Source organism: Columba livia, chromosome 12 (assembly GCF_036013475.1).
Source record: "Columba livia isolate bColLiv1 breed racing homer chromosome 12, bColLiv1.pat.W.v2, whole genome shotgun sequence".
NCBI classification, from domain to species: Eukaryota; Metazoa; Chordata; class Aves; order Columbiformes; family Columbidae; genus Columba; species Columba livia.
This window is the reverse complement of record NC_088613.1, coordinates 7484594-7509293: the sequence shown is the minus strand read 5'-3', so window position 1 is coordinate 7509293 and position 24700 is coordinate 7484594. Positions and strand designations below refer to the sequence as shown.

Genomic DNA, 24700 nt, shown 5'->3' with positions numbered 1-24700 from the left:
TAAGGATATCCATCCTTCTAGTTATAGAGCATTCAGCTCTTAGGTGTTTCTCAAATCATAGTAAAGACCTGGCCACATAATTTGTGCCCCCCTTCCTCCTTAATTTCTCTGACTCTTTTGGCAGGCCATGCTCCTCAGAGGTGTGGGCAGATTGAAGGGTATGTAGCTGTATGCAGCGATTTGAGGATACTTATTTTAAAGATACTAGATAGTTAGAAGGTACTGATACATAGAATGGAAGCTAAGTGGGACTCCATTTGAAATGTAAGGACATTCAGTTACAGAGAAGCTCACTTGTAGGAGAAATTTCTCTTTGTATTTCCTTTCCTCAATGCAGAATACTCTTCATAAATAATTGGTGTAATTTTTTAAAATCACCTTTGTCAAAGAGCTCATCTTTGGAAGATGTGTTGTTATTCTTACTTTTAACTTACTTATGCTGTTTCCTAAGCTGCTTCATGTTGTGTTACCAAAGTGAAAGAATGGCTAAGAACAGAGGAAGTGAGTTCAGTGGTTTCCATTTTTGGCACAACATAAAGGTGACAGCTTGGATCTGCCACAGGTCAGAGATACTTCGAAGATGAAAATGATTCTTTCCTTAAAAGCCTGAGAATGGGTGGGTTTGAATGCTGATTTTAAAGTTCAATAGTCATTGAATTTTCAAGCAGCTCACCTTATGGCTGACTTCCTGAAAACCAAGCCACATGGCTTTTTGGTGCTTATTTTTGCTTGTGTTTTATATTGAATTTCTCCACGTTCTCACTAAAAATGGCAATGAGTCTTTTCAGATAAGGGAGGTAATTCATGGAGGATGTAATAGAGGACAGGTCCCATTTAAGGACAGCAAAGCTCAGATCTAGTTTTTGCTACCTACTGTGTAGATAAGCTTGATAATGTAAAAGTTTGATACTGTATAAAGTCAAAGTTGTTTTGTTGTTAAATGAATTGTTTTCTTCAACATGTATTATAAAGTTCCAGTAAATATAATGAAGTATCTATGATCCTGATGTTTGAGTCTTGAACAGGACTGTGGGGTAGCAATCTGAGATTAGTTACATGCAAAAGTCGCTGAGAAGCAGGAGTGTGTGTACAAGACGGGGAAAAAAAAGACATTTACAGGTACCACCCTTGTTTTGAATGTCTGCAGGTTCATTTTTTTCCGATTCTTTATAAGTACTAATGGATCTGCACCTGTTCCTTCATTAACTTCAAACTATTTAAATTTTTATGTATGCACACACACACACACCTATGGCACTGTTTGTGATAATAATTTTAATGGTAATAGAATTTTAAAATAAAATCAGCAGGAGGAGGTGGAGAGGAGCTCCAGGAATTAAAATCTATCACTACCTGTGGTGGCTTTGTTGTAAAGAACTGAAATGTTCCTTATGCAGGTAAAATACAGAAATACATATAATGTATGTGCATATATACTGTTATATAATAGGTTATGCATGGTGTGTGATTAATATATATGCAATATCTGAGACAGAATGCAGATAGTGTATGGAAAGATATTAAACCAGATTTACCAGTCTTACTCCCTCTTAATTTCAATTTTTTGGGAATTCTGAAAAAAAGGAAAAACTTAGAAGTGCTTCATTATCTGAGAACAGATAAATCCATGATTGCAATGATTACTATGATTTCAATGTGTTGCACCCAGATGCAGTATTTTTTAAAAGTCAGAAAAATGCTGAGAATAGATGAAATGTCTTAACTTTTAGTCTTTTTTCTATTGACTTTCAGGTGTCTTTTAAACTCATTGTATTCCAGATATTCGTTCTTAAGACATGGAGATTTTGCAGATAATAAACTAAGCCTCATAATTGCTCTTTAATTTTATTATTAACTGTAATTCAGCCAGTGGAACTTAAGAGAAATGGTGCGTTGCATGCTGGCTTCAGCAACAAAGTTGGCGTACAGTTCTCATCTGGCATTTTAATACTGATGTAACTGTGAGGCTGCACAACAAATTAATTACTGGTGAGGTTTTTGGTTTAGTTTTGTTTTGTTTTAGGTGTTTTGCTGTAACATAACCTTCTTTTCCTCAACCTTTCTGCAAGATAGCTCCTCTCATTATAGTGTACCTCTGACTTCTCCCTGGCTATGAAGATCAGGTTTTACATGATCATTCTACTTTAGTGAGCAATTGCTTGAAATTACAGTCTTATAAACACGCAGATAATAGTGTTGGCTTCCGGAGATACCAGTATGTGTTTGGGTGCTATAGGAGTGTACAAGTAGACACTCTAGTCTTCTACCAATCTTTTATAAAATCTTTGGAGCTAGTTATTGCATTTCATCTAAGGGGTGTTTGAGTGATGCCTCCCAATGTAGGTGAGCTATTCTGTAACACTGCTACAATTTTAAGGAAACTTCTGTCCCAAATAAAGCCTGGGAGGTGCTTGAAAATCGGGATAGTGTAACAGCATCTCTGGATCAGATTTTAGAAATACTCTTAAGACAACAAGATATGTGTTCTCACATGGACAGAAGAAATCTCACAAGACTATGTTAAATTATTTGCTTTGGGAGACCTAGAGGATCCTAGTTTTGGTTGTGTTAGATACAAGACATTAGTTCAGTCTTTGGCCAGGATTCTTTGAAGCTTTGTTTTCTCATTCAGTTGTACTCAGTACCCTTTAATGAAATTCATTAACAAATCTTCTAAGCAGACCTGTTTCTGTGAAAGATCCGTCCTGTACTGACAGATCCTGAAGCAGTCTGACAGATTGTCTCTTCTAATTTGGTGTATGTCATTAGATGTCTTCATAATCTTGGAAGTTAGATATTCAGTGTGCTTTAACTTTGTTTCAAAGGAAGAACAATTTAGAGAACAGGTATGTGAAAGGGTTGGAGGTGGGTAGGTGAGTCAGCCAGTCAGTCTTGTAGCAGAATACAGCCAGGACACTGCTGTGTAGCTGTGTTTATTGAAATCAAAAGAAAATGCTTAAATAAGCCATAAGGGCAGAATACTTGATGCAGCTACTGCAAGTATGCTGGCAAAAATTATGCTGTAGTGTTTTTTATTTGGGGCTTCTGAGCAGGTGGTTGGATGAGATGACCTCCTGAGGTCCCTTCCAAGCCGAATTATGCTATGATCCTGTGACTCCATATGCGTACATATGTATGTGTATAAACACATACAGTAATGGCACATAAGGAGAGATTTTACTGAACACTAGAGCAGGCTGTGCAGTGTTGCTGGACTGGTGACATGGGGACGTGCTGGGCTTCCTAAGGTACCAGGAGGGCTTGTGTTGTCACGCTAGTGCTGGTACCATTACTCAAGCTGGCTGAATTGAAATTGCCATGTGAATGTGCCTGTGCTTGTTATACTTGTTGCTGCTCTTTTTTTGTTCTTTTCCTCTGTAGAAACGTGCTTAAGGAGGAGATGAGGAGGAGATTCTCTTCCTGATTTGTCCACTTGTAGGTGTTATCTTCAGAGAGGTGATGACAGAGTCCATACACTGTCTATTGTGTTGTTACCATCTGCTGCCCAACAGACATGACTCCCCATAGAAACCAGTATTTATTTTTAAGAAAACAATGATTATTCATGCAGTCAACTTTCAAAACTTCTAAACAGTTTTCTCTTTCAATGAAAGATCTGTGAAAGAACAGGGAATAACAATTGGTTGTTTTGCTTAAGAGTGTTAATAGTGTTAGAAATTTTAATTTTATCATATTAGAAGCTTAACTGGCAGCTGTGCTGCAAAAATTCATTGGTATATATTTGAGTATATATACACACTTTTATATAAAATATATATCCATCATTTTCTATACCAGGAGAGGAGAATAAGCATTACTGCATTATGTAAGTTTATGTTTGTTTAAAAACCAGTCTTTTAAAGTTTTTTGGTTTTTATTAGTTGTAGAAAAACATTCCTGTAGAACAATAGTCTGAAAGACAAGGAAATTAAGAAACGTAAAGGCAAATTTGTTTCAAAATGCAGTCTTTGTTCTAAGGCCATGTTTTAAGTTATGTACCATTCTAAGTTTGAAACCCTTCCAAAGGACATTATCTCAGGATTAACCATAGTTGGTCAGAAATATTTGCTCTTATCCTGGAGTGTCCTGCAGTCCCTTGTCAGCCTCGGTGGATAACAGAAGCTGTAAAGCTGACTTTGCCCGCTGTGAGAGGGTTTTCTCAGGATAGAACGACGTGGCTCCTTCCTGTAGTAGTGCCACGCAGTTTGTTCTCCTAGGATGCCCCTCTGTTCCCAGGGATGTACAGGGAGTTCTGTGGTGTCGGGAGGTCCAGCCGTGCCTGATCCAGCACTCCCGTGGAATGGAGTTAGGAGCTGTTGGAAGCTAAAATAGCCTGTAAAGCTCTGATTCACCTGAGGTAGCTTGGGTGAGAGGGTTTGGAGGCCTGGCTTGTTTTGTTGGTGACTGTTAAGTGGGTGGATAGGATTGAACAATGTGCGTTTCCACTAAGGAGCCCAGAGGAATTTTTTGCTTAAGGTTTCTCCCCAAGCAAAACCCAAGTGTTGCCCTTTGAGTTCATCAGACATTTGTGAAGGGTTGGATTAGCTGTGTGTGTGATTAAATTGCTTTTCTTTTGTCTCTCTGGAAGTGTTTAACAGGTTTCATCTCAAATCAACAATAGCTGTTAGTTAATATGAATGACTCCCAGAATCCCAGGCTCAAAGTGTGTCTCAAAATGAAGCTATTATTTCTGAAGATGTTATTTCGAGTTAATGTAAAGTTTTGCTAATCCCCTCTCATAGTTGTTTCTTGGGGGGATGGGGTGGTGGTGTTCATTGTTTATTATAAATGAAGAACTATCAGTTAATTATACCTTATTGCAAGTAATGCTGTAGTTCAGGAACGCATTACATTGCTAGATAAATGACAGTTCTGCAGCTAGCAGCAGGGAAAGGCTGGGTGGCAGTTGCTGCTGCTTCCGTCACACCTGTCCCTAAAATTGATTTGTTGAAATGCATCTGAAAATAGAGTTTTAAATTCAGGTTTTATTTTTTTATTATTATTATTTTAGTCTTAGTTAATAAAACATGGCAGGAACTGATGCAGTAGTGTATGGTAATATGGCTGTCTTTGGACAGTTTAAAGATTTACGGTTTGTTTGGGTTTGATGTTTCTTCGTCTAACCAAAAGCTTTATGAATACCTGAAGCCTTCAGTAATTATTCTTTCCCAATTTTACATTAGCTGTCCCACATTTAAGACCAAATAGTACTCATCTTTTCTCATTTGCTTTGATATAGGTTTGTTAATCTTTTAGTTTTTCTACTCGTTCTATCAACAGAAGAAAATACAAAATTTTTGCTTAATTATTTCTCTGAAGGTGTTGGGCGTGTTTGTTTTTAGTGGAGCAGAATAGCAGGGAGCCCATTCTAGACAAAGGGGAAATTCCTTTTTCTTATTGCTTTAATGTGCTGCTCAGGAACAGCAGCGTTTCTTGGGTATTTGTGCAGTCTAAAAATGCAGCTCCACAGATCAGCATGAATCTGCCGTACGACTTCATGTTCCCTCCTCTTCTGATAGCACAAATGACAGCCTGGTATATATGAGCAGTGAACTGATTCCACTGAAAATAAGCCTGACAAGTCATATGGTTAACTCTTAGCTAAATCTGTTTCCTGATCCATCTCATCATATTGTGGAATAAATTGAATACATTTGGACTCAATGATCCTGAGGGTCTCTTCCAGCTGAAATGATTCTATGAAATTTTGGTTGTGGTAGAAGAAGCTACAATAAGGGCCCTGTGAGGAAACGAGACTGTCCATTTCAGACTAGGTTCAAGTAGTAATGTATTTTTTTTCCCAGTACAGATTTTTGCATGTATTTGCAAAAACACCGGTGTAAAGATGTTTTCTGGAGCTTCATGTTGATACCCGAGTATTTTGTTATGTAATGTGTGCCTTGGGTTGCATGTCTGCTTTTGTCACTTTTGCTGTTTCTGAGTTTTGCGGTGCTAGAAAGATCTAAAGCAGGGCATCTCTTTCATATTATAAGTTGCTATGGGGTCAGAGGGCTTTTTGGAGCAGATGTTTCTGTACAATGAGTTGCCCGGTTCTGGCGGCAGTAATGTGTTTAATTCTGTTGTTCTGCAGAGCATGGGCTGTTCCCTTAGCAAGTCTGTCTTACCTCTTAAAACCACTTTTCTGTAAACTTTCTTACTGTGATCTGAAGTTTTGTGTTCTTAAACTGTGGGGCAAGTCATCTCTATGCTTCAGAAGTCCCTGCTGTGGTTTTTGGATACACAGGGTTCTCTAAGCAGCCATGTAGCATGCTTTATCCTGAAGGGAAAATAAGAGTTTACTTCCTTTTTGTTTCCCACATGGCTACTTGAATGGAGCTGAGAAATTCAAAACATTTGTGTAATAATCAGTCTACTGATCTTCAGAGTAGTTAATCAACAGAGATTCCAAGCCAGGTATCCTCAGCAATGCTCTGCTCCCCTTTTTAAGACATGCTTGGGTAACACCAGCCAGTTCTGATCAGTATCCCCATTTCAGGACTCTGCTCCAGCCTTCTTACTCCTTCTTTGACCATCCCTCAGTCCTTTTTGCTCTACTTTCTGTCAGCACTCTTGGTTGAAGACACCTGATCTTATCAGATCTCAGAATCTGATGGCAAATACCGGGTAGTGTGGTCCTCTCACAACCAATTCCGCACTTGGTAGGATGCTTCGTCTGCCAAGGCTGTTGGCCAGGTAGCAGGCGCAGCCTTTTCTTTCTGCCTGGGTGATGATGTGAGTGCTTCTGTGCCGGTAGTTACATTCCCCACCCTTCTGAATTACTGCATAGGTAGGATTAATTTTAAGAATGGCTCTGTTATTTCATTTTAAAAAGGTTGTTATGTCGGGAAGTGAGGTTTGTACCCGACTTCTTCCCTGGTGAGGCTCATTCACCTTTGACACAATTGCGTAATGCATGTTCTGTAACTAATAGCTGAATTAGAAGTTAGCGTGCAGGAAATAAATTTATCTGATGCGAGCCTTGTAGTGACCAGAAATCTGCATTATGTGCCTCTTGGGAAGTAATGAGCGCTGGTAACTTGAAGGTTATTAAGTAACTCATGTATCTTTTTTTGGTTTTGTTTTTTTCTTCTTCTTTTCTTTTTTTTTCTAGAACCACAGAGCAGACCCAGAAGAGCTATTCACAAAACTGGAACGCATTGGGAAAGGCTCCTTTGGTGAAGTCTTTAAAGGAATTGATAATCGGACACAGCAAGTGGTTGCTATAAAAATCATAGACCTTGAGGAAGCAGAAGATGAAATAGAAGATATACAGCAAGAGATAACTGTTTTAAGTCAGTGTGATAGTCCTTATGTAACAAAATACTACGGATCATATTTAAAGGTAATGTATAGTATTGCACCAACATTTGCTAGCGCTCAGTTGTTTTGAATGCTACTAGGAAAAAATTCTAAAATCGAGGAAGATTTATCATGCCAACTTGACCATTTTCAGTAGGTTTTGTTTTGAGCAGAGCTTTTTACTTTGTTTTGCTCCTTTTGCTGCTTGCTCTTTGAGGCTGGAATTTTCACAAAATGGCTAGAGAATGAATGGAGTTGATAGAGGATTCCTTTTGACATTGCTGTTGGGACCTGGTTTTCTCTCCTCCCTCCACGATCCCTAGCACAATCTTGTGGCCTTCCCGGGGAAGAAGAAAATACCGTCATAGCTATACAAACAAAAACCTTTCCCTGGTATGGGAAGAAATGCTGCACTGTGTAGAGATGTGTTAGTAATTATGCGGCATATCAGGCCTGAGACGAAGTAAAACTGACATCAGCAGAGTTATGTAACCACTCTGTGAAATGTTATCTAAGGCGTAATTTAAAAACAAACAAACAAAAACGAAAACCTACAGAAATCCAAAATGTTGAGTAAGTCTTTTGAACTTGCAGAGCTGTCCAGGTATAGTCACCTTAAATATTGCTTAAATGATCTGCAGTGCATACATGTTTTAGATGATTTAAAAATAAAAAAATCTTTGAATAAAAGCTGAAGTGTTAACCATAGTTAGAGCTATCTTAAATGTCTGAGGTTTTTTGTTTGCTTGCGGGTTTTTTTGTTTGGTTGGGTTTGGGTTTTGTTTGTTGTGTTGGGTTTTGGTTTGTTTGTTTGTTTCTGGCTCCTTAAGGCATAGTGGGGGTTTTGACATGATTCTAAAGGCAGATCTCTGAGAAACATTCCTGTATCACACTTGTATCTTTCAGTGATACTATAAATTATTTGCAGAATTTATTTAGTACTGTTCTTTGTAGTTTTGGCTTTTTTTCATCTTTAAATTGCCAAAGTATTCGATTTTTTTTATATTTCAATGCTAAGTGGGTTGGTTAATTTTCTGTACTCCAAATATGAATTCTCATTTTCACCAAGACAAGGCAGCTATGGTGGCTTTGCCATTTGCTTAGTTACTCGATACTCTGTGGGTTCTTCTTCTGAAGTGAACATACAAGTTGTCACTAGTGTCCCATCTTTCCTTCTCTTTACTGGGCTCCATCAGTGGGAGTTTTTTGTTTGGTTGTTGTTGAGTGATAATGCTCAGAGGTGTAGTAGAATTTACTTTCCTGTACCATAGTGTATTACAACAAGCTGGTTCTTCTCAAGATAACTTTGAATTCAGCTAGAAATGTTCCCCTGGAGCCGTGCACAAGTGGTAGTGCAGATCCAGACATGATCAGTCTTTTTTATGGTCCTTTACTTGTGATGAGCTCAGTCCTAAGTATTATCCTCCTGGGTATCATCATTTTAACTTCGTGTTGTAAAAGCCCAATTGTTTGCCCTTAAGTACAAACAGGTCAATGTAAATCTTGGAAGGTGTTTTTGCTTGGAAAAGTGTTTTATTAAATTTGAGAACTAAACAGCAATTTCAGCAGCTTTAAATGGGGAAATGAAACCTTTGATTTGCTGGGGGGTTGTTTTGTTTGGTTTTGTTTGGGTTTCTGTTTCTTTGTTGTTTTTTGAGGGGTGGCTGGAAAAAGCTTTTATAGGTCATGAACTGAACAAGAAAATAGTATTTTCATTATTTCCAGCAACATAGGTACTGAAAGCAAAAAGGGTATTGTAAACCTCCATCACAGCAGTTTGTCTTTGGCCTTGTTGTGCAAGTCTTTACTTTTTACCCCTTTTCTTAGATTTGTAAATGTAGTTATTCTATCGGTGCTATAAAACTTTCAACTTCTGATTAGATATTTTTTCTTTTAAAAAATTCCTGCCAAATCCAGGGTCGTGTTAATGCTGCAGTGCTCTCCTCATCTCCTCACCACTGTTTTGAGTTCTTTCCATTTCTGTTCTACATGGATACGTTTTGAAAGATTAATGCTGATCTCCTGTTTACTTTTCACACTTGTAATATTTTTGGGGAAGGAAAATTTCTGTGTGTAGAGCTTGGGAAGGTGTTTGTGGAATTTTGGTTACTTTCCCATTCCTTTAAGAAATTCTTCTTAAAACAACCAACCAAACAAACATGCATAAAAACCCGACCTAAAATATGGTTCACAGGAATGTTTTTCATCCTCGACTAGCGTGATAGGTAGTTATGCTGATTGCTGTTCCCCAAGCAAATTAATAAAAATGTTCACAAATAAAGGATTACTTTTAGTTCTGTAGTTAAAAATAAATAAAATTACTGTGTAAGTAGTATCTACATTTTTCTTAGGCTAGATTTATTCTAGATACTGATACTAGATCTTTCAGCTTCGGATTCCTTAGGTGAAAGAGTGTATTAGCCTTATTAAATGTGCAAAGAATCTTTTATGCTGCCTTTTCATTTTACTAATAACAGGTATTTTGAGAGTTCTATCTCCTTTTTTTTTTTTACTTAATTGTTATAGCTTTTAACATTTTATGAGCTGTTACTCTGGCTGTCAGCCGAAGTATTTAGCTGTGCAGGATTTCATTCAGGATTTATTTTCTCTCTGTACTGTAGACATCTCTTGGAAGTGGTGAAATAGGTACAGTTGTGTACCGAATGGCTGTGTAATTAAAGGTTAAAGAACACTGAGGTAAATTGTGAAAATAAAGACATCTTATTTCTTACAAAGCCAAGTCCCAGGCTGCAGAGATGAATAGCAGTTTCCTATCAATATGACTGGTAGAAAAATCACATTAAAAGTGGTCCTGTAGGTTTGTTGGTGCATACTTAGTTTTATGTATAAGGATCACTGAAAATATTCCTAGAAATACCTTTTAAGGTAATGGCTAAAAAGAGCATAAGCATACAGCAGATAGAAGGTATTTCAAAGTTTAAGAGAGTTTTCTTTTTCCCTTTGCATCTTCATTTACAGGAAAAGAAAACTTTTGAGTCAGCCTGCCATCTTTCGTATCATGCCTATGGAATAGAAATAATTTGCTAACATATATTAATCATACATGCAGTTTTCTCTGAAGCTCTAGGAATGGCATTAGAAATGTTTTTGAGTTTTGCACAGTTTAAATCAAAGAGACTTAATATTTTCCTGACGGTAACAAAGCAAACCCTCAGTGCGAAGTCATTCAGGTTGCCTATAACGCTTTATTGATATTTTTTCAGTTGAGTAATCTAGATCTGGTTTAAATCTTTAAATACTACAAAATTTGAGAGTTTTTCATTGGAATTTGATAGTTTTTACTTTAGAGAAACTGCAGCTGTGACCATGTGTTGGCTTCAGGTTTTTCGTGTGCACCTCAGTTCATCCAGTTGAACTGTAATGAACATCTTCTGTTGCAACTTGTTCTTGGTTTTTTAACCAATTTTAATTTGAATAAGCAGATTATTCTTGCCATCAGTATGTAGTTTGGTTTTTACTCTGGTAAGATAACATATTTGATAATTAAAAGTTGTTTATGACTAAAACACGAAATAAGATACATTAACTGTGGGGGCTTTCTAATTGCAAGCATTTCTGATGAGGGATTTTATTTTAGTGCAGTCTGTTCCTGTTCCACAGCTTTCCCGTTTCCTGGTGCTGCGGGATGTGAATCCAGCCCCGTGGCCCAGGCCGGGAGCAGCTCCGTGCAGGCTCCCCCTGAAGCTCCTGCTGCTGAAAAGGAGACGGGAACACTGTCTTTATTTCAATTACTTGACTTACTGATCTGTAACTTAGCTCAGCTGATGCCATGTAAGATACTCTCCTGTTCCGCAGCCTAGCTGTTCATTTGCTACAGCTTGTTCATCTGACTTGTAAATGTCCCTTAATATTTTTTACCTAGCAGCGCAGTGTTATTTGTCTGTTATCAGATAATTTGTGCTTTAAAAACCTCATCATTGATAAAAAATGTCAAGGTCTACCTCCTTTGAGGTTCTTGAGATAAAGCTGATGCCAGCTTTTAGTTATTGTGACACACAAAAATGTAAAACCCCCATATCTTTGTAATGTAGAGTACCTGTATGTCTTGAATTTTGGAGCCTGAATTGCAGTTTCAAATTGAATTAATCTTAGAGTTTGGGTGCTAGTATTTCTTTTTCTTAAATTTTAATTTGGTATCTGGCAAGATCAGTAGTGTTTTCTGAACGTATTGGTAGGTGATGTACAAGCATCTATAAAGTCAAAGAAGGCACCATAATAAACACATCCGTGTACAGTAGTAAAATGTTTTACCTTTATATTGTGTCTTTCACAAATGCATGTAGAATTGTATAGTACAGTCTTAGAGGTGTATTAATGAAACTTTTGCAGCTGTTAGATAACTTAAATCCTGATGCACATGTCTGTAGATTTTTGTATTTGTGGTACGTCAGGATCTAAATTTGTCTCCCTATCCCGTATTGCATTTTGATTGCAATTAATATCACTTCTCAATAAATAAAACGTCGGTTGGGGAGGGTACCCTTGAAAGTGATAGTGCAGAGCAACACTGCAGCCTGAGTTACATTGGAAAGCAAAAATGAGTGTTTTCCTCAAGCCTACCGGCTTGTCACAATGTATAACGGCCTTATCAGTTCAGGCAAGAAAAAGATTAAAGATATTAAAAGTCACTGTCATACTGCCGTGTTTCTGTTACGCAAATTTGTGAAGCTTGATGAAATAATTGAGCTGAACTTTCCATCTGATCCCACGGAGATACATCTGCTCCTGGTGACTGAAATTTTGTGATTGTTTTCCCTATTTGTGCCATCTAGCTGAAGAGTTTAAATGTCTATGCTTGTAACTACTGCAGCCTCCTGGGCTTGCTCTTTTCTTTTGCAAATCAAAGCAAGCCTGAAGTTATTCTCAGTTTTTCAGCTTTCAATGTGGAGAATTTCTATAATAGCATCCAGGGACTTCCATCAAAATTGTACAGCACTTTATGCAGCAAAGCTTTGAGGCTGTCTACAGATGCTGCTTGTTCTACGTTGTCTATTTATACTTGGTTGACCTAAAATAGCTAGGAAAAAGGTTGTTCATGCCTGGCAAGAAAATATCCACACCCGGTTACAGTGGATAGTAGCAATTTCTTTGAGACATGATTTCAGAAACACAGTACTTATTCATTTTCACTCTATACTGTTTTCAAGTAATAGTCAAATCCTCCAGACATGTCCGGTAACCACAATGTTTGCCTTAAACTGGAGTTCCTTGCAGGTCTTCTCAGCTGACAAAGTTGGGCTTTATAAAAACCGCTAAAATTAGCCAGCCCTTCCCTGCTGATCTCATAATATTGGAATAGACTCTCATAAATGGTGTGTTTTTTAAATTCAGTATAAATCTAATAGAGCACGCTTTGTTAAGGTAATTGGATGTGGTGCCTTCAGAAACTGCACCTTTATTTGCTTGTTGAGTTTTCTTTAGATTTCTGTCAGTAGTCAGGCAGTAGGGTAGGCAAGCATACAATGTGGAATGCAAGAGGTTTTGAAAAGTACTTCTGCCATAAGCTTATGCTCTCTATAAGGAACTAGCACTGGTAAATATTTGCTGGAGACTTAAATAGCTTACCTGGTACTTCACCGGGTCTGGTTCACTTTAATATTTTTAATAACTGCTTTTTTGTTTTAAATAAAGAAATGTTTTTATTCACAGAATTCATTAGATTAGTAGCCCATAGGTTAATATTTGTGTTTATTCTGAAAAGTGAGGGGACTCTGACAAGTAAATAGCAGAAGATCCAAGTTTGGAAATGTGCAGTCTGTAGATCTGATACCAAATCTTTCCAATTTTGTTTATATGAACCAGCCACATTTTGTAGCTACTTACCAAGGGCAAAGTCAGCATCTAGAAATCAGTGTTAGAAGCATTTGTCAGGTCTAGTATTCTGGTAGTTGAGACATCTCCATAAAGCAAGCACAGAAACTCATGTATTCCCAGAGGTTGAATTCAAATAGCATATAGTGAAGGAATATTATGAACTTGCAATATTACTAGAAAGGATAAAACCTCACAACCTAAGATAGGTGTTTTAAGACATACTTGAAATTGAACTACATTGCTCCTGTCTTCGACCTTTTAATGGCCAATTTCGAACCTCTGATCTGAAAACTTCAGAAACCGGAACATTTTTGTGGGGTTCCAAGTGTGGCAGTGCCATTTCTCCGGGCTGGTGGTTGTACCCCGAAACAGGAGCTGCCCCTGTGGCAGCAGAGACATGTTCTGGTAGGATGCGAATCCTTGGGTACAAGCATATTCACGGGCTGTCAGTTCTTCCTTTTTGCTGGATCTGACAACTTAAGTTGGAGCTTGCGGACTTGTTAGATACACGCTTGGCACAGTTACCATGTAGGTGAAGAGACAGCTGGCAGCTACCTCCATTAGGCTTTAAATTTCTGTTGTCTTTGAAGTGTGTTTATGCTCACTCTCTCACTCAGAAGTAATTTAAGTTCTGAGTATTTTCCTCAGATGAAAAGCATGGTAGACATTACAAGAAAGTTTCCTGCTGAAATTGTAATGCTTATATATCACAAATGGCTGGAATTAATAATTGTAGTGCAAAGAGAGTCATGTAAGAACTACAGCCTTACATTAAAACACTTAGTTTAAACTTAAACCATCATCAAATCACTTTTTTCTCCAAGTTCCATTCCTTTAGGTGGAATCATTTAGTGGAAAATGATTAGTGATGGGGGAGTTTTCTGTTGCTTTTTTAAATATGGAAGTCAAACTTCCATTGAAGTTTAGACACCTTGCACAGGGACTGTGTGATCATTCTACAAGAAGTAATTACATGTAACTTGGTGGTTAATGGGACTCTGCATTTGCATTCTCCTAACAGTATGCTGGTAGTCTATTGCAATACTTTTTCTATGGCAGCCTTGGACTTCTGACGACTCATGCTTTCCTTTACAGGGCACAAAACTATGGATAATAATGGAATACTTGGGTGGAGGGTCAGCTTTGGATCTTGTAAGTATATGGTTGGTTTTTTTATAAGTACTAGTAAGCCTTATTTCACTGCACTTTCATATCTCTTTATAAAATATGAAGACAGCTGATACTGCATCACTGCTACATTGTAATACTCAAAAAAATGCAAATTTGAATGGAAGTTCTGTTATATTCTGTTGATATTGGTTTGTTTGTTTGTTTTTACTGTTTATCTGTAAGCATCAGGAAGCATCCATTTATTCTCAGACAAATGTAAGGCAATTTTTTGTAGTATGAGAAGAAGTATTGTTTTTACCACACATGGTGGGGTTTTTTGGGTTTCGAGTCATCTGTCTGTCCCCTCTCCCCAGTAAAATATTCATTAAACTTGAATTAAAAAAATGTTTCCTTTGGGATTGGGTCTTTGAATGATTGAAGTGTGTGCCCACAGAGAACAGTTAATTTTAACTGGTTTAAAGGTGTTGGGTTTTCCATTTTCAGTTAAGCATGAAAGTGTGTTTTACTCAAGATGGGGTGGTATTCATGACGGCTGTAGGTTGGAGAGTACAAGAGCACGGTGCCCTGGATGTGGATGTGGTTTCCCCACACATTCAGTACAGCTCAGAGACCCACCCTTTCCTGTCAGATAACTCAGGCTTTGTTTGTGTCATTCTGAAGGAAAAACGTAATGTCTTCAATATTACAGAATGATGCTGGTTATATATTGGCTAACAGCGGTCCTGCCTGCAAGAGCTGAAGTATATTCACAAATGTATTTAAACTTCTGTATGAAATTACATCACATCAACGCAACTACAGGAATGCCAAAGCGTAGTAATTATGTGTAGCATATAGGAGTTTGTAGCTCTGGAACTCAGTCCTTTTGAGAAAGGAGCTGTGAGATACTTACTCTTTAACATTTTTGAGTAATTGATAGTCTTGTGTGGAGTGCCAGAAATAGGGAATTGGCTTTTACTAGTGACAATTGAAACCACTGACCTTTAGAAGAAAAAACATTCAAGATTTGCCTCACTTTACCATACCAAAATTTCGGGATGTTCTCTGTTTCAGTGCCGTGTTCTTGGTTTTTTGTTTTTAATAGCAGAATCACCCACCTTAATTGCATCTGTTTTATTTACATAGCTTTCTAATGTGCAAAGTTTACAATTATTGTATACTAGCAGCTTTATAGTAGTGTTTTATGTTCTTGATGCAAAAGCAAGCGTGAAATCAAAAATGCTGTACGGAGAAAAAAAATACATCATTAAATTTTAAAAACGGAGTAAATAGAGTCGATTAAGAAACTCAGTTTATTTCAAAATAAGTTAAAGTGCAAAATTCAGTCTGCTCTGTTTGCTGTCTATAGGAAACTGAATTTGTGGAATGTTAGTTGTAGCTTTTCATGTGCATTGTGTGCTCAGGGGAGTGCATACTGTATACGTTAGAGTAGAAAAGTAACAGCGTTTTCAGTCTTCTATCCATAGAGAAGATGTGAAGATGATCATTCCAATGGCATCTATTTCTGATAAAATGTTGACACACTTCATTGAATATTTCATGAATTTTGTTAGTTCTTAACTTTAAAAAAAAAATGTTTCAAGTTTAAGATTTAATATGAAAAACAAGGTAAAAATTAATCTCAAGACTGAAATTATTTTAATGTGTCTTTTCTCTAAAGCTCCGTGCTGGCCCATTTGATGAGTTCCAGATTGCGACCATGCTAAAGGAAATCTTGAAAGGTCTCGACTACCTACACTCAGAGAAGAAAATTCACAGGGATATAAAAGGTGCGTAACATTTTAAATGCTACTTTGTTAAAGCCTTTAAAAATCATAAGAGCAGCATTCTAATTTAGGTGTTATGTTATTTCCCCTTGGTAGCTGCCAATGTCTTGTTGTCAGAACAAGGCGATGTTAAGCTTGCTGATTTTGGAGTTGCTGGGCAGCTGACAGACACACAAATTAAGAGGAATACCTTTGTTGGAACTCCGTTTTGGATGGCCCCTGAAGTTATTCAGCAGTCAGCGTATGATTCAAAAGTAAGTATGAGAGTAGAATACCTTTTCTTTGTATCTGTAGACCCAATGGAAATGACTTTGATTTTTCTCCTTTTGTCTCATATCAGTATGGAGAAAAAAAACAGATTTCAAATTACAGGGCTTCAAATAATAAAACTAAAACTACAATTCAATTGTTGTACAGCAGTTACATGTCACTGTACTCTCATGCAAAACCTATGCAAACTCACCAAGTAGACTAAAGCTTTCATGTTAAGGTTCTTTCAGAGAAACTCCTTGGATGCTTTCAGTGTTCTGGGTTCATTGGTTCATTTGTTTTTAATTTCAATTCCATGTTTTGCATTTAATTCAAACAGTAACAAAGCTCTCGCAAATTAGAGTGCCACCAGAACTTATCAGTTTGTTTTCTCAGATTTTTATAAACAGCTCTGGATATAATTTCTTTAATAGTATTTCTGAGGACCTTGTGTCATACTGAAGATTTTAGCACAGGGGACTGACTTTGAGGAGGAAAAATGTAACTTGAACTACAGCTGTGGTAACATTATGGTACTTCGCGTGTTTCTTTGCCATGAGAGCTGTTGATGAATGACTAATTGCAAAGGAGAGTTTCCTTCTGTGAACTAGCCATAGAAAAAGAGACCTCCTTTGTGTTGTTCTGAGAGTTGGGAACTGCTGTTAGAAATTATAAGGAGGGAACAATCCCCTCTTTTCCCATGTGTCTGCCCACCAGCCAACCTAGAGCATGTGCTTACTGAAATGGCAGTGTGCTTTGGTGCTGGCATTGGACTTTCTGCACTCTGTGACCTTAAATAGGAGTAAGAAATCTAAAAACTTTGATATATGCAGAGTAATACTTTCCTACTGGTTCTTCTCAAATAGTAAACATGTAACTATACTTGTGATGTGCACATAAATGAAAGACTGTTGAATATCTGAGATGTCCTGAAGATATTCATGCTCCGGGAGACTTTCCCAGGATCATTCAGGCTTGAAGGAACTTGTGTACATGTCACAAGGGTTCTGGCTAATAAAAGGAGTATGTTGTAGTTCTCAGGTTTAGGGTTTCAGTGGTGCAACTCTAATGTACTCCTTAGGGCATTTTAGAAAAGCACTCTACCGTGCTTTAAAAATGTGTGCCGTCCAGTCGAAGAGAGAGTAATTCCTCTTCTTCCTGTGTACAAATCCAGCTGTATCACCTCTTCGTTTATGTTCTCCCACCAACCTGATCTTTTCCCTTTCATATCTCCTCAATATGTTGCAAGAGCAATGCGCTCTCTCTTTTCTTTCTATGCCAAACGTGTGGTGGGAAAGCAAAGAAGATCCAAGCCTTCGGTAGGACAGATGAAGGGTTTTAGACTTCAATTTCTAGGTTATTTCCGATGAATATTTTGGCTTCTGGACTGAATTTTAGCCTTGCTCCCTCTATCCTACTTTAAAATGACTGAAAATAAGATAGAAATACATATATTTTTGTAGTGGGAGAGATTTACAAGTCACATCTTTCGAATTTTGCTCCAATATACAATTGTTGGTTGTGATGTTTCAGTAATAAACAATGAGCTAGTTTAATTCTTCAATATTAAATACAAATATTAATTCTTACAAATAGGACAAGAATAATGGAGAGATGCAAATTGTAACCTGTGTTTACTCTGTAGGCAGCTTCGGTTTATGACTTCTGTGCCAACCATTTTTTATTGAGAAACACCTTTAGTGACCTTAAAAGCTATTGTAACTCATCTAAAAAGATGCAAGTAATGTATATTTCACTTGGGAAAAATCACTAAATTGGTAAAGAATTCTCTAGTTTGTAAGATATTTTGATACAAAGAATTTGTTTACAGTGCTTACCTTTAGCTAATATAAATACCACTTCATTATTCTTCAGAAACTTACACTGTGAACTTGGTGTTTCAGGTCTAACTACTTGTTGATAGTTTTGTAGCTAAATTCATCAAAGAGTCTGTTGAGAAAGAAATTAAGTGATCACCCGCTGGATTTGATTGAAGTCTCTGCCTTTTTTCTTTAGAGTAGAGGTGTCAGACAAGGTCAAACACCTCAGTGCATCTACAGCTTAAAAAGTAACATCAGCAGCAGTTCTGCTGTCTAAACAAAATCTGAATTAGACATAGGAGATTTGTGGTGGTTTGTAATTCATTATATAGAAAAAAAAATCAAAGGAAGAGCAATGTTTCTGAAGCGTTTTCCAAAAGCATGTGTATTCAGGTGCACGTTTAGCTAGCTGACAGTGTGCAACCGAAGTGATGGTGTAGATGTTTGTCATTAAAGACTGATTAAGTTAGTCAGGTCTATGGGAATTGTAGCCTCCACGTATTAGAAAGGAATCTTTGTGCACAATCTACTTAGACCAAAGTTAGTTTTATTATGTAGATGCAGTATATGTCATTATTTCAGTTATTAAATACTTAGCCCTTAATTTTGTACTAAGAGCAACTTTTTCCTCTTTCAGGCTGACATCTGGTCACTGGGAATCACTGCTATTGAACTAGCCAAAGGGGAGCCTCCCAACTCTGATATGCATCCGATGAGAGTTCTGTTTCTCATTCCGAAAAACAATCCTCCGACTTTATTAGGAGAATTCAGTAAACCTTTTAAAGAATTCATTGATGCTTGTCTGAACAAGGATCCAACATTTGTGAGTAGATATGTGTGTGTGTGTGTGTGTAGATGTTTTAGTTTTGTTTTTTACGCTCTCTCATGCTTGCAAACCGTTTTGCTGGTGTAGTGCACCATAACTGATTGAAATCGTTTTAGAGACCATACTTTCCACTGTTAATAGTAGTGGTGTTTTTAATAGCTATGTCTCTGTCCTAGTCCCTTTTGTTCAAAATACTGAAAGGGAGAGGGGGAATGCTGAAAGAAGTGATGGTGCTGGAGGCAGCTTCTTAAAATGCACTCAAGCGCAGGATAATGCCAGAGAGAAGCTTTGACAGAAGACAGAATCTTACATCTTTTTCTCTAGCAGAACTCTTGCTGTCTGAATTCTGCTTACAAGGAAATGTTGCATTGGAGAATTTTGATTAGTCATTTTCCTGGGTGTGTACCTTCTAGCATACAAGGACAAGCAGTATAGTCTTTGTGTGACTTGGTCATATTTTTAGAGCGCTCGTAAATGTGGATTACTGGCTTTTCTTGACTTCCTGTTTCACTAATTTCCTGATACTATATGAGTTAGCTCTACAAGTCAGTTGTCTTACTAAATCTCCCCTATTAACATTTAAAATCATGAAATGTTAGCATAACATTAAATATTTATGTGTTTCTTACAGCGCCCTACTGCAAAAGAACTTCTGAAGCACAAATTCATTATGAAAAATGCCAAGAAGACATCCTATCTGACAGAACTGATTGACAGGTTTAAGAGATGGAAAGCAGAGGGACATAGTAGTGATGAAAGTGATTCTGACGCCTCCGATTCGTAAGTTTATTTTCAGTTTAGTCTCTTTTGGGCTTTTTTTTAAATGTTACTGAAGTAGGTTTGTTGCAGTTTCTCTATGTAATTAACTCCTCTACTGCGTATCTGTCTTTGATCCATATGTTTTCCATTCAAGAAAACCCCTTGTATGAACCTCAAGACTAACGCATAAGTCAGCTATGCACTCATTATCGCTTTACACTTTCTCTGAACTCAATTTCAGTTCTGTTTAAGTGCTGTGTATTTCCTAGTCTAGGGCTAGTGGTTGTACCAAAAACAATGAATCACAATTAGAAAAATTGCAGAGAAAGGTTGAGGTGTATGAAGAAGTTGGCACAGTGCCTGTGGAACAACATACATTCTGTAAGTCTCTTGCTTTTCTGGATATCACATATCTGTTTTAAATGGGATGCCATGGAGAAGGTAAGCTTTATAGGTAGATAACATCTTCCATTTGCTTTCATCATATTTCAGTTTATTCAGCTTCTGAAGTTGTGGGTTTTTTTTTCTTTTTTTTTAAAGAGTGGTTAATGTTTCAGTACATATTTTTCTTCTTATTTTAAGGACTACAAAACTAATCAGTGTATATTTATTATGTATTTGGGTTACCTGTGCTTGCTTAGTGTTACGTTGTGGCTAGTATTATGTACATCGTATCCTTTTTCTTCAGGGAGTCCAGTAACAAAGAAAATAACTCCCATCCTGAGTGGAGCTTTACTACAGTTCGAAAGAAGCCAGATGCGAAGAAGCTGCAGAATGGGACGGTGTGTACGCTCTGAAGAGTTCTTACGAAGTGCTGGTTTTGAAGCCAGTTAAAGGCAGATAGTGACAAAACTTAGTAATGACTCACTTTTCACAAGAACTGATGGTGTTTTTGTAGTTCAAGAGATGATGCTTGTTAGTGATATTTCCTATGCACATGTCAGCCTTAAGTGCAACAGATGCCGCATATGAATAGATCAGTATCTCTTCATAGAAGTGTGAATTTTAAAGACTCATATAATATTAGAAGGGAAAAACTGAACTGCTTTTCTGACGATATATGACATCATTTCAGATGTGTCATCAAGCATCGGTTTCCACATCACGTAACATTTGTTGATGTGCTGTACCTTCATTATTTTTGTAATGTATTTCAAGCATTTTGTTGAATTCAACTGAACTGTCAGAATCACACGTGCTGTGTTAAATGCAGCCTGTGCATTATATGAGAATATGCTAATGCAATCCTTATTTGTTAACTTTTAGGATCAGGATCTTGTTAAAACGCTGAGTTGTTTAACTATGATAATCACCCCTGTGTTTGCTGAGGTAAGTCTTGACTTTAAAAACTTCTTTGAAAGTTATTGCCCGAGTGTCTGATAAGTTTTATAACTTTTCTCTCTTTTCTCTGCTACTCAGCTCAAACAGCAGGACACAAATAACGCTAGCAGAAAGAAAGCAATTGAGGAACTTGAGAAAAGCATCAATATGGCAGAAGCAACATGTCCAGGGATCACAGATAAGATGGTGAAGAAACTTATGGAAAAATTTCAAAAGTAAGTTAAGAATTTTTTTGTATGCATTGTAATTAAAAAAGATAACAAAAACCAAAGTTTTATTTTAAAAGAAAAAAATTACACTAAGTACTTACACACAGGAAAGGTGCATGAGACAGACAGACAGTGAGCTTCATCTGTTGGGTAAACTTAAACGATCAGTGAACGATCTGCTATGTCCAGTGCTTTAAACTTGTAGCTTTGGTAGTTAGACATAACACATCTGTTTGAGACTAAAACTAACAGTAACAATTACTACATCTGTTTGGTCTTATAGTGCTGCAATCCTACTGTAGTTTTTAAACCTTGCTTGCTTTAAGTTAGCCTGCAATCTTGTCATAAGCATATTTGTAGCAAGTAAGGGAACAGGAGAATCTTCAACTTACCTTTTTAGGGAATATTTCATTGAGAATGTTGCTTCTGGGTTTTTTTTGTTTGTTTTTCCTATGTACTGTTGAGATGAAGGCATGTGCTAGTTTAGTGATGCAAAAATAGTTACGGGCTGTTTGCCAAGCTGGAACAATATAATTAACATAATTCTAACTTGTATTTTTTATCCATAGGTTTTCTGTTAATGACTCATCCTAAGAAACTTCACATAATTGACTGCTGTTTCGTATGGACCCAGTGAAACCCACCAAAACTACTTCAAGCTTGGCAGTGCTTAGCTCATGAGCTCCTTGTGCCTTTTGGATCTTTGCAACATATTGATGGTGATTGAGGATTTGAAAGAACCTACTCAACTATTTTGTGGCAGTGCACATGGTTTTATATTTTCAGGAAATTATTTTGTAAAGAACAACTTTTAATATTGTAGTTTCACCTGTTTAATCTGATAAATGTTGAGGTGCAGTTTTGCTTTTAGAAATAACCATTACTTTAGTTAATAGGAAGTGCAAGTACAGTATGTTCTGATGCTATTTTGTTCCTGTACATGGAGATGTGCAGGTCTTTTGTATTCATGAGTTAAACTTTTGTAAATCACTAATGAGCTTCAGAGAAAATAGCTTTTTCACAAGCGTATTCAAAACATGTAATGTAGTGGCAAGGGTATTGCTGTAGCACCTGCTTCAACCAGCATATATTTATCATGCCCTGAAAAACAAACCTGCAACAGTATCTATTCTAATTCTAAATTGGTACAGTATTTTAGGCAGCTCTATGATTAAATATATTTGAGAGCAATATGTCAATAGTTTGCAGGTGATATGTAGCAACAGGTATATCCTGATGTACAGTATATGTATTACCTTTTAGAACAGGTTTTGAAGTAGTGATTCAATCTCATATCGTCACGGTAGGAAAATTTAAAGCAATACAGTTGAGGGGGTGGGGCTTTTGGCAATAATGGACAAAACCTGAAGTCCAATTTCACTTAATTTAATTTTTTCCTCTGAGTATACATGCCTGGGTGGAAGGGAGCCAGAGAAGCCGAGCGTCACATGCTACATACCTCACAAGCAGGTATCGGTGTAACACCAGCGTTCTGTGTGGTGGTGTTGTTTCTCCTGTAAGATATTTATACACAATTTTGTTCTTAAATACATTAAATACAGTACATCAACATAATTTGTTTATAATTTTCTGAAAGTGTATTTTAAATATGTATTTACCAGTTAATATGCAAATAACTGAGTTATAGATATTCTTTCACAAAAAGGTAGTACTGTGCAGTACGGAGTGAATTTTTTTGCATAAATGTAGGTAAGACTATAAAGTTGCTTTCAGTTATATATTTATGGTACTGCTAGATGGGTAATATCTTCTGTTTTGTTTTGGTTTTTTGGTTTTGTTTTTCCCTTTTTCAACCCAGTATGTATATTATGCTGAAGTTTTGAACTGGGATTGTTTTTCAGTACTTAGCTGTGGAACTGTTGGTGTAAATTTATTTTTGATAAAGGCTGGGTATGTTTATTTTATGGTTCAGACCTGCACATTTTGTTTTTGCACAAAAGTAATTTTAAAGAATCTGAAATATATCTGCCAAATATTGAAAAAGTAATGGTGTGCAAGTAAATACCGCATTTTTAGTCAAAAGTTGCCATTACATCGTTTTTATAAAGGACACTTGTGAGAGATGGTGGTTAGATATGCCAAGGACAATTATTTTCAATGGTGCCTACACTGTAAAAAAAATTACTTTTAACTCCTTGTTTTAATTTTAAAAAAAATGTTTCTGTTTAAGACTTTCATCTGCTATATAACTGAAATTCAATTAGAATTTATATCTGAGAAAAAAGTCTGGAAATAGTTTTTGAAAACAATAATGTTATGGATTAAATAAATATTTTTATAAATGTAAAAGCAGCAAAAGTTGTAAATACAGTTGATCTGAAGCTTTACAAAATAACTGCATCACAGAAACAAATTCTAGTGCTCCTCTAGCTTCTGTAGTTGTTAGTCTTGTAAATCTGTTTATAGATGAAGCTTATTTCAATGTTTTGGGGGGTTTTAAATGGTTTAAAAATAAATATTTAAGTTCTGTAAACTTTCCTGAGCTTGCTCTGTTGTGCGTTTTATTCTGGATTGAGGCAGAGGTGTGGACGTACCTCTTACAACCCGATGTTCTAGTCCGAGAACGGTGTTCCTCGCACAGAGTTGCACGGTTGCTTTGGAAAGGTTTGGGTCCCCCGGTGCTTTCCTTGTCTGGAGGACACGTGCCGCTGCTGCGCCACGGGGAGCGCCATAGACGCGGTGTGATTCCAGTCCTGAAGAGGAGTCGTCAGGATCTGTGTGCTCAGATGAACGTGCGCAGCCTGTGACAACGTGGTGGAGGTGGCGAAAGGCTCTGACTTCGTTGCGAACTCGGCGTTGTGGAGTGAAGGTACGAAAAGGCCTGTGCCACGGTTACCTTGGCTTTCACTTCAGCAGTCTCACCCCAAATCTCTTTCTAAAGAGCTCCATACAAATTTCTCAGTTAAAAACATGTGTTTACTTCCATGTCACTTCCCCTTAAGGTGTTCTTTTTATGTGGGAGACCGAGGGGAAACATGATGAGAATTCCTCCCAAATTTTGTAACTGGTGGCTCTACCCTGTTGGCATCAGGTCTTTAATCTATGCAACTCTGTAAACAATTCTGGGTTGGTAGAGTTAGTGAATTAAGGGGGAAATTGGAACCTGCCCTATTTGTGAAATGACTGTAACAAAGTGCTGAACTATGTTGCCTCTTCTTTTCCTGTGCATGGGTGGGATGTGTACCTACCTCTAGGACAGCGTGGGGAAAAAACTCATCCATGCAAGTGTGTACAGTGCAGCCTTGTTCTCTTCAAGTCAGTTCAACAAGTTTATTTTATTGTACTGCATATGGCATTTCTGTGCCTCACATCTCAGTGCATCATGAGACTATGATTTAACTAAAGAATGGATGTCTGTATTGTACTGGTTTCCAGGGAATGGTTGTCTTTTTCCCTACCAGGTGTAATTAATAGTTATCGATGACCTGTGTAACTTAATCAGCA

General features: G+C 37.2%; 1 protein-coding gene across 1 annotated transcript in view; it reads left to right on the top strand.

Annotated features, from left to right (window-relative positions):
* The window catches only part of STK26 (serine/threonine kinase 26), a 32881-nt gene extending 9148 nt beyond the window's left edge, over positions 1 to 23733 (top strand). The window contains exons 3-12 of the mRNA XM_065077626.1: positions 7112 to 7342; positions 14230 to 14286; positions 15926 to 16034; positions 16128 to 16285; positions 18738 to 18923; positions 19558 to 19706; positions 20374 to 20467; positions 20952 to 21014; positions 21105 to 21241; positions 21805 to 23733. Coding sequence (XP_064933698.1) covers positions 7112 to 7342; positions 14230 to 14286; positions 15926 to 16034; positions 16128 to 16285; positions 18738 to 18923; positions 19558 to 19706; positions 20374 to 20467; positions 20952 to 21014; positions 21105 to 21241; positions 21805 to 21829 — 1209 coding nt within the window. The 3' untranslated portion in view covers positions 21830 to 23733. The remainder of the gene's footprint in view (positions 1 to 7111; positions 7343 to 14229; positions 14287 to 15925; positions 16035 to 16127; positions 16286 to 18737; positions 18924 to 19557; positions 19707 to 20373; positions 20468 to 20951; positions 21015 to 21104; positions 21242 to 21804) is intronic.
* The last annotated feature ends 967 nt before the right edge of the window (positions 23734 to 24700 follow it).